The following is a 15,545-nucleotide window of genomic DNA, read 5'->3' on the forward strand; positions in this document are numbered from 1 at the left end:
AGTGACACAAATAGACCTTTCTGGCCAGGGTGAATTGGGTTACTCAGAGCTACCTGGAGGTAAAAGGAAAGATTAGAAATATGGTAGCACTTGGCTCAATGAGATTCAGGTCTGGCCTAATGCCTAGTAATAGCTGAAGATTATAGCGTGATTAATTATGCATCATTACTGGGGGATTGTTACCACATGCAGACTCTTAAATCATTCTTCAGCCCACACCTGCTGACGGGAGGATTTATATTTGTTCTCATCAGTGTTAGAGTTCACTACCCATGCAAGGCATAGGATGGAAACGTGAAGGTCTAAATAAGTTTTAAATGCCCACTCTTTTAGCTGCAAAAGGAAAGAACAAAAAAAAAACATTTCAGCCCTGGAAATTGTTGCATTTGAAAATAAATTATTTACAGCAGCTTAATTTTTGCAGGCTTGACATTCTGTAACACAGCAGTTGACAATCGTGGGACTAAAATCTTCCTGAATCAGGATATAAGTTTTTTTTTGTTGGATGTGTTTTTAAGATACTTAATATCATGATCTCATATCCATCTATCATGTACATGTCATCTGCCAGCAAGTGCCAAGTGTGTATGACTCCTACTCTCAATCTTGAGGTTTTTACTTGCTGTGTGGAGCTGAGCTAGCCTCCTAGCTTTCTGTACTTCAGCCAAAGGAAAAAAATAGAGAGAGAGAGAGAGAGAGAGAGAGAGAGGGAGAGAGAGAGGGGGGATATACTGACATGACCTGACATTGACAGAGGGAATTAAAAATTGCAAAAATTATCTTTGTGTGTGGCTTCACCTAGAGCTTTAAGAGATAACTGATTGTGGCTCTTATAAGAGACATGTCATGGAAAAATACATGATGAACTGAAAGTAGAAAAGGGGAGATGATGAACTGATGAATTTAAATACGAGGCCTAGAGACTTAAAGATATCACAAAGAAAACAAGAACAGAAAGTGCTTATATATACACAGCTCTGGAAAAAAAAAATAAGAGACCACTGCAAAATAATCAGTTTATTTCTTCCAGGTTCATTTACTGGTGAGATGAACAGTTTTGTTTCATTTTTTGTGAACTGCTGACAATATTTCTCCTAAAATCAAAATATAACTATTGTTATTTAGAGTGTATATTTAAAGGAAATGACAACACATCAAAATAACCCAAGATCATGCAGAGCTTTAATAACTCAAATAAAACAAAATGCAAATAATTTGTGAACAAATTGTGTTAAAGCTTTGGCTGAATAACCTTAAGAAATCAGTATTTGGTGGAATAACCCCGATTTGCATGCATTTTGGCTCCATGATCTCCACCAGTTATTCACATTGCTGTTGGGGAACTTTATACCACTCTTTTTGCAAAAAAGCAAACAGCTCAGAATTACAGTTATTATATTATAACATTAAAGTCCTTATAAGGAAAACAGTCATGAAAGAATGTATAACCAAAGCTGCTCTTAGGTAGGTTTATTTAACTTTTAAAGTCTGGAACAAAAAAGTTAATTCCAGGTGCCATCAGGCAGATCTGAATGTACGTTCTTACTTTGAGCTACACTGACTACTTTGGCAGCATGTAACCGCAAATTCTTTTCATTCATGTTCAGTAACCACTTTATTCCAGTCAAGGTCATGGTAGAGTCTGTCCTGGGAATACTGCACATAACATGGGAACATATCCTGTATGGTATTCCAGTCTACAACAGGCATTGAACACACAGTTGTTGTATTATGTAAGTCACTTAGGATCAGAGCATCTGCTAAATGTTTTTGGAGCAGGGAGAAAACCAGAAAACCCAGAGGAAACCCACATGGACACAGGGAGAAAACGAGAAACTCCACACAGTCCATAACCTGAGCTCTGGGAAGCTTTGAGGAGGCAATTCTACCTCCTGTGCCATTTTACCACAAATTCTTCCCTCTGACTAATTAGCCTCATCTCTGAAAGAATCAATTGATTAGAGTTTAATTTTCCTTTGCAAGCATACAAATAATTAATGGGAGCATTTTGCAAAAATGATTCATGTAAACGTTTATCGAATGCATTCAACCCCTGCCCTTAAACCTCTATTAAAAAATAGTAAATAGGTTTGCTGTTCGTGTTGGAAAACAGGTGATGTAATCCTTTAGGCAAGACCAGACTTTATTTTCATTCTCACATTTTATTCATTCAAACTTATTTCATCTCCACCCAAAATGTTATGTGCCCAAAGTCACTACACTGCTGTTTATAGTCAATGGAAAACTCTTGATGAACTCCTCAAAACAGAGGCCTGGGGCGAAAGGTACTGTATAATTGCAAAACAGTGTTGCTTTTAGAAATGAGGAATGAAAGGGCCTATAATACAATAAAAACAACTGTTCAGTAACATGTTACCACAAAGAGAAGCTGATATGCCTTGGGCTGAGGGTATCCCCTCATAACAATGAGTCATAAGGTTTCTTTTTGACTAATTCGTCTTTTTCATATCCACTCTTGGCACATCAAACTTATGGCTGCTGGGTGCAAAATTACTGACACAAACCATGGCAAAAAAAAGGTACCAGATTTATTGCACTCAAACAAATATTTTGCCCACAATGGTTATATTAAATGGGTATACAGGTTATTTTGAAAAACATTAAACAGGACAGAGAAACTGCAAAATATTGTGACTTTGAATGAAGTCTTAATATCTTCACGCGTGTAGCTTAATATCTCTTATTAAAAATGTTCCCATTTCATTAAGTTAACATTGCCTTGGGGTTTAAATGAGGTCTGCCTTTAATCTGCTTTCTCACATTATTACAGAAGAAAAAAAGTTCAATAACCTCCTTCCAAATTGTTAATATGATTTCTATTAAATGAAAAACCATGTTAAAAATATGTCATTAAAAGAGAGCTGCTGTTCAACTGCAATCATATCAGAAAATGCACACAGAATTAAAAGATCCTACTACAAGTTCCATATATCATCATGTGTCATGTACCTGATAATCAGTGGCTTTACAGTACAGAAAGGTGATGTGAGGTTAAAAGATGGTGACAGTGAACTTTTCAGCTGAGAATGATCTAAACCCCTCTTTATGCCTTTGCATTTGTTCCACGCCTTTTCTTCGAGATGGCCTTCTGAGAGGAAGGCTTCAGCTCTGACACGTTGTGTTGTCGTGTGTAGCGCTTACAAGTGCAGGACGTCACAGCAGCGACCTTGTACGTGCGTGTACTCCCATCACGACACCAGAGCTTGACACGCTGTGTACGCACATGTTCGTTCACACACCTCCACTCGGATGTATCCCGCCGTGCCCAGTATCCTCCTCCAATCCAGTTGGGTAGTAGGTGAGCAGGCAGACACTCACCGGCACACACCAGCTCCTTCACTGCCTTCAGACTGGTGCACTGACCATCTGATATGTACTTAGTAGAGCGCAGCTCTCTGCAGCCCAACTGGCTTTGCTCTGTAAAGAACAAGCAGACATCTTCTAAGATATGGAGGCTGCAGTGATAACTGAAGACTGTGCCCTGTGTCAGAAATAAAGTTTATAAACCCTTGCCACTGGAGTGATACCATTAAGCTTGCATTATTTGTACATTTTGTAGGTCTTTATACCTAGAAAGATGCATATGGTGTACCTTATTTTTAAGAAGAAGCCTTTATTTATCACCTATACATTACAGCACAGAGAAATTCCTTTCTTTGCATATCTCAGGTTAGCATAGTAGGATAAAAGTGCATGGTCAACCATGATGCAGTGGCCCTGGAGCAAAGAGGGTTTAGGTGGCCCAACAGTGGCAGCGCTGGGGCTTGAACCCTAAACTTCTATTCAAAAACCCTGAGCCCTAAACACTTGAGCTACCACAGCCCTTTTTAAAGGTTTCCAGGTAAAATATAGACATTAAAGATTCAACAGATGGTATCACCCCAGTGACAAGTAATAGTATAGTTTGGTACCTATATTTCTGAAGGTGTACACAGTAAGATTTCTACTCATTTACAGTATCTTGAGGCAGAAAGTAACAGCCATTCAAAGTTCCACCCACAATCGCTAATGCAGATCAAAAAAAGCACTGGGTTTGCAATTATTCATCCAAAATGTAACATCAACATGATTAGTATTTGGCATTTGAACACTAATCACCAATTTTCTGTTGTATTGGCAAAAAGTGTATTTCATTTTAATAATTTCATTTTATAAAGAAAATATTAAATTATGTGTATAATTAACAGATTAGATAGTATTAGATAATTTACCCATATTCAAGATATATATTCACTTCCAAAGATAACATTTGATCAAATAAGAACAACTTCTTTCTTAAGAATAATTCATTTTTAATGCTTATTTTTGAAGAACATCATACACTTTACAATATGTATTGAATATACTGATCTAGTATTTCCCATTATTTTTACCAAATGTAAGATTATTAAGCCAATTTCCTTTTTTTTTTCTCTAAATCTCAAGTTTTTGTCTCAAATTTGTCTATAAGCAGATATTTTTGCAAATAAATGCTCAGTAAAATAAATGCAAAATTATCTGCCGACCTGACAAGACTTGCGAGCTTGAAATTACTTTAAATAAATGTCTAGGAATGGGTTTAATAATCTTATGTTTGGTGTATAATTATAATATATTTGTAGAACAAAATGCTAAATAATTATTTTAATCATTTAAGCTATTTCCGCTTAATAAGATGCCTTTTTTTTGTTTTCAATGTAAAGAGCTGCCGTGCGCATTTCTTTAACACTCCTCGGCAGGTTACTGAAGATGAATAAGTAATTGGAGTTGAGAGAGAGAGAGAGGGGGGGGGGGTAATGCATCCTTTTTACCAGAAAAACAACAGTGGCATATCGAAAAGAAAACAATAAGCACATTACGCACCTATTTGCGCTGCGTTTTCTGCGCGTCTTCCGCCGCCGCGCGCTTGGTTTACAGACCCATTGGCCTGAGTTTCCTGAAGCGCAGAGGCCACGATGCCATCCGACAGTTCAGTGGCACCATTCTGAAATCCATAGCAGCCCTTTAGCAGGGCACATAAGACAATCATCAGCCAGTAGAAACGCATGTTCAAGCCCATATAACACCACTAGGCTTCCAGCGAGTCTCGAAACATTGCTTGAGTGAGGTGATAATACCTGTAGCTCATATGGTTATATGGTTTTATACTTATCCCTCCCCGCCTTCAGCCAACAGCACAAGCCTGGCATGTGGTTTGTAAGAAATGGGTGTGCGCATGCCTAGGTGCTGATAATGTGGTCATGTTCAAGCTGGAAAGCCTACACCATGCACATCTGAGCAGATCCGTGTGGTTTCACTATTCACTTTTTGTTGTCATCACAACGGACATGTACAATGTGTAAGAAGACTCAACCCAGTCATATTACAAAATTTGGAATTTATTTTTCTGAATCTATTTTATCTACACATGCTTCAGTGGTGTAAAGTAGCTCTACACTTATGCATTAATTAACTGTGTTTATTTATTTTGAATTTTAATTGCTTTAATTGCATCACAGTCAGGACTGTAAACAACAACAACAACACTGCTTTAAAATATTCCAACATTCCATCAGGATATGCATTTATTTTTTTTTTTATTTGTGTTTTTATGCAGTAAAGAAAAGGCAAGCCTACATGTTGAGAATATTCTTGACCACTCGCCTTAATGTGAAAATGAACAGAATCCTGTGAAGGGGTCAAATATTTCCAATGGGGAATATTTCATTATTGAAAAATTCTTCAGTATTGTAAGCTTTGTCTCGAATCACATACTAAAATGCTTTTCCAGATTATCTTTGAGTGTGCATAGCGGTAGTGTGCTAACACTGAGAAATACACACAAGTATATCTCTAGGTATATTTATAGGGCTAGTGAGGCATGGAGGAATGGACATTTTTCACACTGAATGGACTAGGAGGATAAATATATACAACATCGCTACAGATAAGCTTTAATGGTAATATATTGTAAATCAGGCAAATAAATCCATTATTTAATATTATAAATCAAATATAAACTTGTTTTTTTGATGTTCCATTTCAAGCTTTACATGATTGTATAATATTAACAGATTTCAGATAATGCTTCTTTTTTCTTTTTTTTTTACAGGGGTAGATAGGGGTCTGTGGAGGGTTACCGGGGAACTCTGAATGTTCAACCCCTCAGGCTTGAAAGCAGAATATAAACGCCATGTGATATGAGGCAGCATTTGCTAATTTCTTCATCTGAAAAGCAGATATTTGAGATAGTCCTTTTGTGCTCTGTGACATTGACAAAGTGAGAAGCAAAGACAGAGGAGGAAGAGATAATCTCCCAGGTGAGACAGGCTTGTTACAGCACTGAGTTATGAGCATACTGACATGCAACATGACAAGAGAACATTACACAGACCCTCACTGGCCTAGAGGGTGATCTGATCTCTTGGGATGAGATGAGATGAGGAACAAAGCATTCAGCTTAAGGTGAAGAGCTCTACACAGTTCAGCAGAAATGCCTTAGGACGTATTCAGCAGTACCAAGCGTGGGAAAGTCTGAGAAGATGACTTCTGTTCTGTTCATATCCCACTGTGACAGCTACCTCATGATTCATTTAATTATTGCGGTAATAAATCTTGTTAAATATTTCGTTTTCGCCCTGTCTTTCAGAGGTTTCCTCCAGGTGCTCTTGTTTCCTCAACCAGTCCAAAGACATGCATTGTAGGCTGACTGGCATCTGTAAATTACTGTAAAGTAAAGTACTGTCAGTGTGTATGTGATTGTGGACTGTGATTGGTTGGCCTTGTGCCCCAAGTCCCCTGTGATAGGCTGTGTATGACAATCTCATGGCAATTACAAAAAGCTTAGTAATTTTTGAAAGGTTTTTCATTTAAAATAAGTTATATATAAAATTATTTTACTTATTATTTTATCATTTTATCATCATAAACTAGAGGTGTGTGACAAAAAAATATAATTTTTTTACTCAAATGCATTTCTACGATACACAGCATGTATCACAATATATGGTTTGCTTTCTTTTGCAAACTTCCAGCTGCATTAATAAAATTATATTAAAAACTTTCTTTTATTCATTTAAATGTTTTAAATAAATTTTGCATATGTGAAAAAATATTTATTTCAAAAAATAAATCATTTGTATTAAGGTCTTGAGAGTGAGGAGGCCACTGAAGCACACTGAAATCATCATGATGATGGAACCAGGTTGTTGAGGAAGTAAATTAACCTTCATGAATGGTTTGTATTTTTAGTAAACACTTTTCAGTATTATTTGTCTATTTAGACATGAAACTGCATTTTGACAGGGTAAAATAAATTTATATACAGCAGCTCAAATAGTTTATAAGGAACAGGAATTACTTTTTAACTGTATGGCTCCAGAGCTAAAAAGTTTTGGTTAGACTGTCACATTTCACATCTGACTCATCCTAAGATCTTGATAGTCAGAGTTAATCCATCTTATTTTGTTACATACTGTGGTAAAGCCTTGTGGGTAGATGATCTAGATGCTGGAAAAAACAAGACTTCAAGAGGCACTGAAAGTTGATCTTTACACACACACACACACACACTTTAAAATTTATATTATTCAGGTCTTGGAGATAGAAAGCAGAGATTAAAGGCAGAGCATTTATAATGTGTATAATCAAATTAGAAAAATGTAGAAAAAACAGGCACTATTAAGTTTCCTATAGGCTTCAGGCTTCCTAATGTTTCACGTGTTGGAGATGAAACTATTGAAGATATAATCATCATCTTGGAAAGTGCTGACAAGACACTATCCAGGAGGACAGCCTGCAGGGGTAAATATCAAGTCCACGGGCCTGTGGAAGAAGCAGTATTGGAGTGTAAGAGGACAAACACCGCCCTCTACTGTCTTAAATGTTACACTACCACAGAAGCCTTAGACACCCACTTACATAATCAACACATAGCAGAGAGCCAACAGCACTCCTGCAACCTCTACCTAACAAGAGAGTTTTTACATTTATTCTCCTATCAGATTTAGCCTGGTTAGTTTTGGGATAAACAACTACCCTGATAGGTCTTAAGAAAGTCACCAGTCAATGAATCAGTTTGTTAAATGTTTATTCAGAGAAAAAATAACTCATGAAAAATGAAACGACTTGTGAACAATCTTAACAAAATGACAAGAATGAAATTAATTATAAATAAATAAACAGAAATAAACATAAAAACTGTTCAAGCGGGAGGTATAAGAGAGAGAAAAGAGTTGTTCTGCAAAGTAAGTATATAAGTAAGCCCTTATGCCAGTGCAGAAGCACACTTCCAGTCAAAACATTTTCTTCATAATACTACCATATTAGAAAATAAACATTGTAGAGTAACGTATGGAATTGTAGAATTACCAAGACTGCTGAGCAAATTAAAGTATTTGTACTATATAAATACAGCATTCATGATGAAGATTTGAACTATTTATTTTCAGCCAGCTTTATCAGAGAGCTTCATCCAGAAGGCTTTCTCAAATAAGCCAAGCTCCTCATTGCTTCTCCAAAATTTAATATGAAAGCGTTTCTTTGGGGAAATTATTACTTTTTTTTAAATTAAAACAATTTGATTCATAATTAAACTTATAAATGCATGTTACCTTCGTTACAGATGTCCAGAAACAAATTTTAACCATATGCTTTTTTATCAAATTGCCATTAAGACAATGAAAAATCTACATTTAATCCCATGTGTCCGAACATTTTGACTGGTAGTATATTTACACTGTACCCATCACCCTAAAAGCTCTAAGGGGAACTCTTAAATGTTCTGTGTAGAGCCCTACAACAGAGGATTTCCCTTTTAGAAATTATTTCAAGTACAATACTTTTAGGAAGAATCCCAACAATTTTTGGGACTATTTTTGGGCTTTTGTTATCACTCTAGGTTCTATGTAGGACTGATTGCTTCCCTGTCAGTAAGGGTTCTGGTTGTGTTCTGCTGGGTTAAAATGTATAGTGAATGAGCAGAGTGTTAACAGTCAGGAAGACGGATGGCCTTCCCTTCCCCAGTCCTGGCAGCCAGACATGGCCTCTGCAACAGCATTTGAAGGGTCAGGGTAGTTCTCAGAAAAAGCATGTGAATGTCCAAGTTCCGCAAAACCCAAACAGAGACCAAGCAATGAGCTGCAATTTCCTTCCATCACATCATGACCGTCAGCTGAAGAAACAAAGGATTAGAGCTGAGTTAGCTGACAGTAGAGGAAGCAGTCACCTAAACATGGGCCATAAAATACTATCCTATCAGAGAGACACAACTTCACAACTTGCATCCCAGGGACCCAGAGGGATCTGAGAAACATATCCAGGGAGTCTGTCATTTTTTTGTTTATTTGTTAGTTTGTTACAGAGCTGGATATATCAACCCATTATTATCAAATTTATCTTACTTTTTACTGACTTCTTATAGTCGTTAGCGTATCTGATGCTTCATTCAAAAGCTGTAACGCTTTTCTGAGGCAAATCTGCAGCCACCTGCACAGGCTTTTATCACAGACTCGTACCAGTTGCTATGCAATGGCTTTGCGCAGGTAATTAGCCTAAAGATGATGCATCGGGCCGCACCTCATTATAATCTCCCTCCAACTGCTGCACTCTCTGTGCGAACATAGAGCTTTGCTAGGTAACAGAGCAACACTATGATACTTTGAGTTGTGATTTATTATATGACAAATAGAAAGAAAGGGAATAGAGGATAGAGAATATTGGGGAAAAGAAAATTAGTTCAGGAAAACCTCAAGGAAAAAAAGGAAAGGAAATTAGCTCAGGATTAAAAAAACATATTATATATATATTGAGGGGGAGAAAAGAGGGGGGACTCAAAATTAAGGGAAAATAGATTTAAGGAGGGAGCTCAGAATTACTGAAAAAATTCGAGGACTAAAGAGGAGGCTAGAAAGAGAGCTCATTTCAGGATAAGTACTTTGCTCCTTTTCAGTTAAAAATGATTTATTCTTTATCATTAGATGCTTTTAAGTTTAGCCAGGGAAAAAGGCCATTTGAGTTATTTCCTGCCTCACCTCAGTGCTTTTTATGTTAAGACTAATGTTCTGAATATGGTGAAAATTTCAGGAATAAAAGCTCTGTGGCACCATAGAGGCAAAATATATTGTAAATATTTAAATAATTAATCTAATATTTCAATAGTTGGATTATGTTTCAAGAGGGTTTCTAAACTTTATTTTATGGGTCTCAGGCTGCATGAATAAAACATTGATTATAATGCTACAGTGCTCAATGTCAGATTTAATTAAAGACTGAGCAAGAAATACACTTACACTTTTATTGTAAATAAAATTGTCACATTTAGTGCTTGGTTGTAAATAGCAAATCTGAGGTGATTTCCATGCAGGAAAAAAAGAATAAATAAATAAATTAATAAATAAATTAATAAATAAATAATAATAATAATAATAAAGTAATAACTAATAATAATTACATATTAGATCTTTGCTTTCAAATATTTACCAGTGCATTCTCACACTGTAGTTAGATGGTGTGTCTTACAATTCATACCATCATTTCCCACAATTAAAAAAAGCCAGTATAACATGTCAATATTTTACCATTTCCAGGGATTTCTCTCACACTGGCAGAATCTTTACTTTGAAATTCTCTCTGTCGCTGCAGGGCCTTACACACTTTCTTATGTGTGAACCAGTGCAGCCTCTGACAAGCCTGCCCACAATAGACAACCTGCAAAAAAAAATAAAATATGGATAGTTAGCATGTGCCTTTAACTACGTGTGCTCACAGTGCTAGAATCAGCAAAATGATTTTTTTTAATGTTGATTTTTTTCAACCATGATCTGAATCACTTAAAAATGGATTCAATGACAGGAAGCAGAAAGCGTCTGTACCATTTCGCAGAATGAACACTTCTTATCAGCTCCTCTCTCTCCGCATGTAGCACAAAACTCAGTGTCCATTAGAGCCATCTGACCCGTCAATGCCTGAGTAAGAACTGAGAAGGCTGTTGGGGAGTTCCCCTAGAAACAATAAGCAGTTTGCTGATTTAACACTTATATATAGTTGATTAAAGGAGCAGTTAGCTTTTATTCCTGCCTGTGAGGTAAATTAATTCTGCTGAAAATTTCCCCTAACTGATCCAATCTCGTCTGGAAAAACTACATATGACCTGTGTGCTGTAATTTAAGGAAAAATGGCTGGGAACATAAACAGAAGCCTGAAGCCTGGAAGAAACTTAAAATAAATAAATAAAAAAACAAGATTGCAAATTAGCTTAGTAAGGACTAAAATACACTAGGGTATACCTTTACATGCTCTTTCAAGAATGAACACACAAGTAACTTATGCATACCACTTATATGACTGTAATATAAGTAGGTTACAGGTAATACAAGGTAAAGGTAACAAAAACCAAAATGTTAGTAATAAGTCATACAGATTCACTAACAATTTCCACAGGAGCTATGTTTTCGACCAGCTGGTGCAACAGAGTCGCCTCACAGTAAGGAAACTTCCGGATACAGTCACGAATAAATTTCTCCTGGTACTGAGGAAAGCCATCACCATCCCGGCCTTTTAAAAGACTGAAAAAAAGAAATTACCATTTGTGGAACTAATATATTAATAATTGTGATCATATTAAATGGGCGATGTGATGAAAGGCTGCCATTTGCATCACATTATGGTACTTGACAATGAAATTACCTCTTGAGGAGAGCGTCTAGTTTGTCATCACGCTCCTGTAAGAAGGCCAGGCACTTTTGTAACACACAGCTGATGTAGTGCATCTTCATAGCCAGCACTTCATTCATGTCCTGCTGCTTCACGCACTGCTCACACAGCAGATCCATCACTCGGTAACACTTCTCTAGAGCTACGACATCTACTAGGAGCGGGTTTTCTTTCACCATCATCACCATCTAACAGAGAGAGTGGGAGGATAGGTGGGATTTGGGATAAGAGGAATGAAGAAAGAAGAAAATGAATAGGAGGAAAAATCAGGAGAAATATCAGAGTGAAATATTTCAGGACCATTTGCATCAGCTTGCAGGAACTACCAATAATTCACAAATATTCTCTTGACACCAAAAAATAGTGATAGCAAAATATCTGAGGGCTAAGAGACCATTATCCAATCAACATAAGGCACATGAGATCGAATGACGCCAGTTTTCAATGAGACTTTACTTCAAGAATTTCCAGTGAGATGTATTTACATACGTCTACACCCACATTACACTTCAGGAACACCTAAACACCTGTCATTTTTACTCGTCAAGAGCCTCAGTCACTTTTCACAACAAAAATCAGAATAGGGAAAATGTGATGTCTGTGACTTCAGCCATGGCAAGGTTGTTGCTCCTAGATGGGCTGTGTGAGTATTTCTGATAATTGCTGATCTCCTGGGATTTTCACATAAAACATTCATATACAGATTGGTGCAAAAAACAAAAAGCACTGAGTAAGTGACAGTTTTGTGGGATGTTGATAAGAGAGCTCAGATCAAATTGGCCAGGTTCGAACTTTCAGAAAGTACATAGAAACTCATATAATTACTCTTTATAACCTTGGTGAGGAGAAAAGCATCTCAGCATGCCTGAAACAACAAATGTTTAGGTGTACGGACTACAACAGGAGAAGGCCACATTGTTTTCCACTCCTGTCAATCACATGGTACTTTTCCTGTCACAAACTGTCACATTTTCTGGTCTTATTAGTTAATGAATCTTGTGCTACATGATCACATTTTATGATAATCTGTACCCATATGTGAAGTTCGGCTGGATGTTTGCAGTTTGTAGAAAATGATCTCTGCAGGAAAATATATCGATTTTAAAACAGTACTTACCTTGACTGGGTTAAGGTTGGTGGTCATGATGATTTTATGTAAAGGTCCTGCCAGTTTTGGAGGAAGTATGGGTTCTTTCTCTAAGCCCTGTGGTCTGGTGTAGTATTCTAATCTTGTTCGTGAGAAGAAGTTATTGATCACGGTCACACAGTCATGCTGGCCTGGAAATACAGGAGAAAAGAAATAACTGCTCAGTGGCTGTATATACTTTAAGTTTGTAAGCTGTGTGTGTCTGTGAGCATTACGTGTATTACACACCTACAAAAGCTGCCATTTGTGCTGCTGTCCGTCCCACAGAGTTGACCAGGTCTGTCTCTGCCCCAGCGTCCAGCATCATCCATGTAATTTCAGCATTGCCTAAGCATAAATTTTACTTGAGCTAGGAATATTTACTTAAAATACAACAGAGCCCCCCAAAAAAGGACTAAAAATGGACTCTTCAAATAACTACACATTTTTACCCCCAGGAATTATTTGTGTAGTCACCTGAAAGGCTGGCGAACATGAGAGCAGTATAGCCGTACTCATGCTCATTACAGTTGACATCAGCTCCATGCTGCAGCAATAGCCTACATAAGTCTGCTTGCCCTTTGTAAGCTGCATGCATGAGGGGTGTCATGCCATTCTGGATGGAAAGGTCATGGGAAAACATGAAATACACAGATGTGTAACTGAAACCGCACCTTTTATTGGAATGCATTTTTAAGAACAGATGTCTGATTTGATTATTCAAAGCAGCAACCTGTTTTTTTGTTTTTCTGCCACTAATCAACAAACATTATTACTTCATTTGCATGTTATCTTTATGACTCATAATCTGAGCTACTTCTTGGCCAGGGCTGACTGAGTGCGTTGGTGGCATAGACTGCATGCCACACATCTGAGTTTGACAGGCAGGAGGATTGTGGTTTGGTGTTTTAAACCACTCTATCTTTTGACAAAAGAGTCTGAAGAAGCCTGTCTTGTGGGCTACATTGAGTGCCGCCTCTCCATTATCAAAATCCCTTTGAGCTGCACGTCCGCCTCTCACAAGTCTCCACCATATGTCTGTCTAACAATGGACAGCATGTGTTGTTAATTCACTCCAACAGGCACTGCACAACTTCACCTAATAAAAGATTACATCATTTACACACAATTATACAATTCTGATTGGTCAGAAGATTAAATTGATTAATTTTCTATTGCACCATGGCACTGACAACTGGGTTGGTTGCAAGTTGTTACTATAGCAACAACTTACACAAGGCCCTCCACATAAATGGGCTTAAAAGCATGTAATTATATGATGTGATATAGTGACATATTTCTGTGAGGAGACATTTGTCTAGTGTTTTAGAAGGAGTCTCCAGTGTCCATGTGTACCAGTCAGAGGCAAAGCTGTTAGTTAAGGTTGGGAAAAGTAGAAAAACCTTCAGGACAGATAGCTTTGTGGTTTCTTTGTACAAAATCAAGCTGAATTTTTGCTTTATGAACTACAAGAGAGCGAAAGAGAGCTTATAAGCGAAGGACTGTAGCTAACCTGTTTCCTGGATGTTTAACAACAGTAAACTGCACTTATAAAGATTAAAGTGTAATTCTTTACCTAATACAAACGTAATTATTGCAGAATAATAGAAAATGCTGCTATCTGAAAACAATCAACTTAATGATAGGCTTGTGTTGGGCCACATCACACCACCTTTTTTTTTTTACTGATTTATTTTCTTATAACAACATGAGGCACATTTGTGTTTGTGTTTATATACAACACAGATGAATTAATCACCCTTACCTCATCCAGACAGTTAACCCGTACTTCTTTACTGTTGAGAAGCCGAGTGGCCTCTTGCACATCCCCTGCACACAAAAGATTTGCTTACAATTTTAATTAAAAACTAATAGATCCTTTACACATATTTAACATTAAATGAACAGTAATGTAAAAACATGAATATCATATAAAACTGTGTACATCAGTACTAAATCACCTTAGAATTAGCTGCTTACATAATTATTTATATAATTAATTATATCAGTGGTCGTGAAGTATTGATACCCAATAAAGCCAACTCTCTGCAAGTTTTTATTGTCAGGTTATGCAAAACAGATGCATGCAAACCAGTCACCATCAGGCATATTTAAGGTATAAAATAATCAGAAGAGTGGGGTGACACCAGTACTCAGTAGTTAAGTAGGTAGTATGAAGTAATGACACGTCATATGAAATACAATAAATTAAGACGCATCAATTTTAGAAAGCAATGAGTTTGTGCATGCATGTAAAAATATATTAAGAATATTTAAGGTTAAATTATATATAGTTCTTATACCTGCAGCAGCAACCTGTAGCATCTCTCTTTCAGCAGATGTTAAATCACCTCTCTTCGTTGTGGCTGTGTTCTCTTGAGTTGTCATTGTAATGTTAATGCGTATGATTTTTAAAAAAATATATATTTTACCGTAAAAACACCTTTATTTATTCACTGTAATGTAACGGTATATATACAAGAACTCTCAATTTATAACACTGTAGCCATGGAAGAAAAGCCATTGTTAGGATCATACCATTTGCGGTTCACAAAAAGGGGGGAGACGAAAAACGCGCTCAAGTGTAAAGAAGATTGAAACAAGTAGTTTTTTTATTTCTACAGGTTGAAATGCCTCATTTTGTATTAATTAGAACCTTCATCGTGTAGTCTGTTTTATTTACAGCGTATTTGCTTTGTAATGTGGACATATAATGTACATTAAACTC

General features: G+C 36.8%; 2 protein-coding genes across 2 annotated transcripts; both read right to left on the minus strand.

Moving 5' to 3' along the window:
- Positions 1–1,038: 1,038 nt before the first annotated feature.
- On the minus strand, positions 1,039–5,206 carry sostdc1b (sclerostin domain containing 1b). Its single transcript, XM_058377442.1, has 2 exons — positions 4,864–5,206; positions 1,039–3,438 (listed from the first exon to the last, which is right to left on the minus strand). The coding sequence occupies exons 1-2, from the start codon at positions 5,057–5,059 to the stop codon at positions 3,065–3,067; spliced, it is 570 nt and encodes a 189-aa protein (XP_058233425.1). The 5' UTR covers positions 5,060–5,206; the 3' UTR covers positions 1,039–3,064.
- A 2,901-nt stretch (positions 5,207–8,107) lies between these two features.
- Positions 8,108–15,337, minus strand: LOC131345127 (ankyrin repeat and MYND domain-containing protein 2-like). The gene is made up of 10 exons (XM_058377852.1): positions 15,121–15,337; positions 14,583–14,647; positions 13,295–13,433; positions 13,067–13,165; positions 12,809–12,969; positions 11,665–11,879; positions 11,408–11,543; positions 10,851–10,979; positions 10,557–10,686; positions 8,108–9,151 (listed from the first exon to the last, which is right to left on the minus strand). The coding sequence occupies exons 1-10, from the start codon at positions 15,203–15,205 to the stop codon at positions 8,973–8,975; spliced, it is 1,338 nt and encodes a 445-aa protein (XP_058233835.1). The 5' UTR covers positions 15,206–15,337; the 3' UTR covers positions 8,108–8,972.
- Positions 15,338–15,545: the final 208 nt, after the last annotated feature.

The sequence above is a fragment of the Hemibagrus wyckioides genome, linkage group LG24, assembly GCF_019097595.1.
Source record: "Hemibagrus wyckioides isolate EC202008001 linkage group LG24, SWU_Hwy_1.0, whole genome shotgun sequence".
Classification (NCBI taxonomy): Eukaryota; Metazoa; Chordata; class Actinopteri; order Siluriformes; family Bagridae; genus Hemibagrus; species Hemibagrus wyckioides.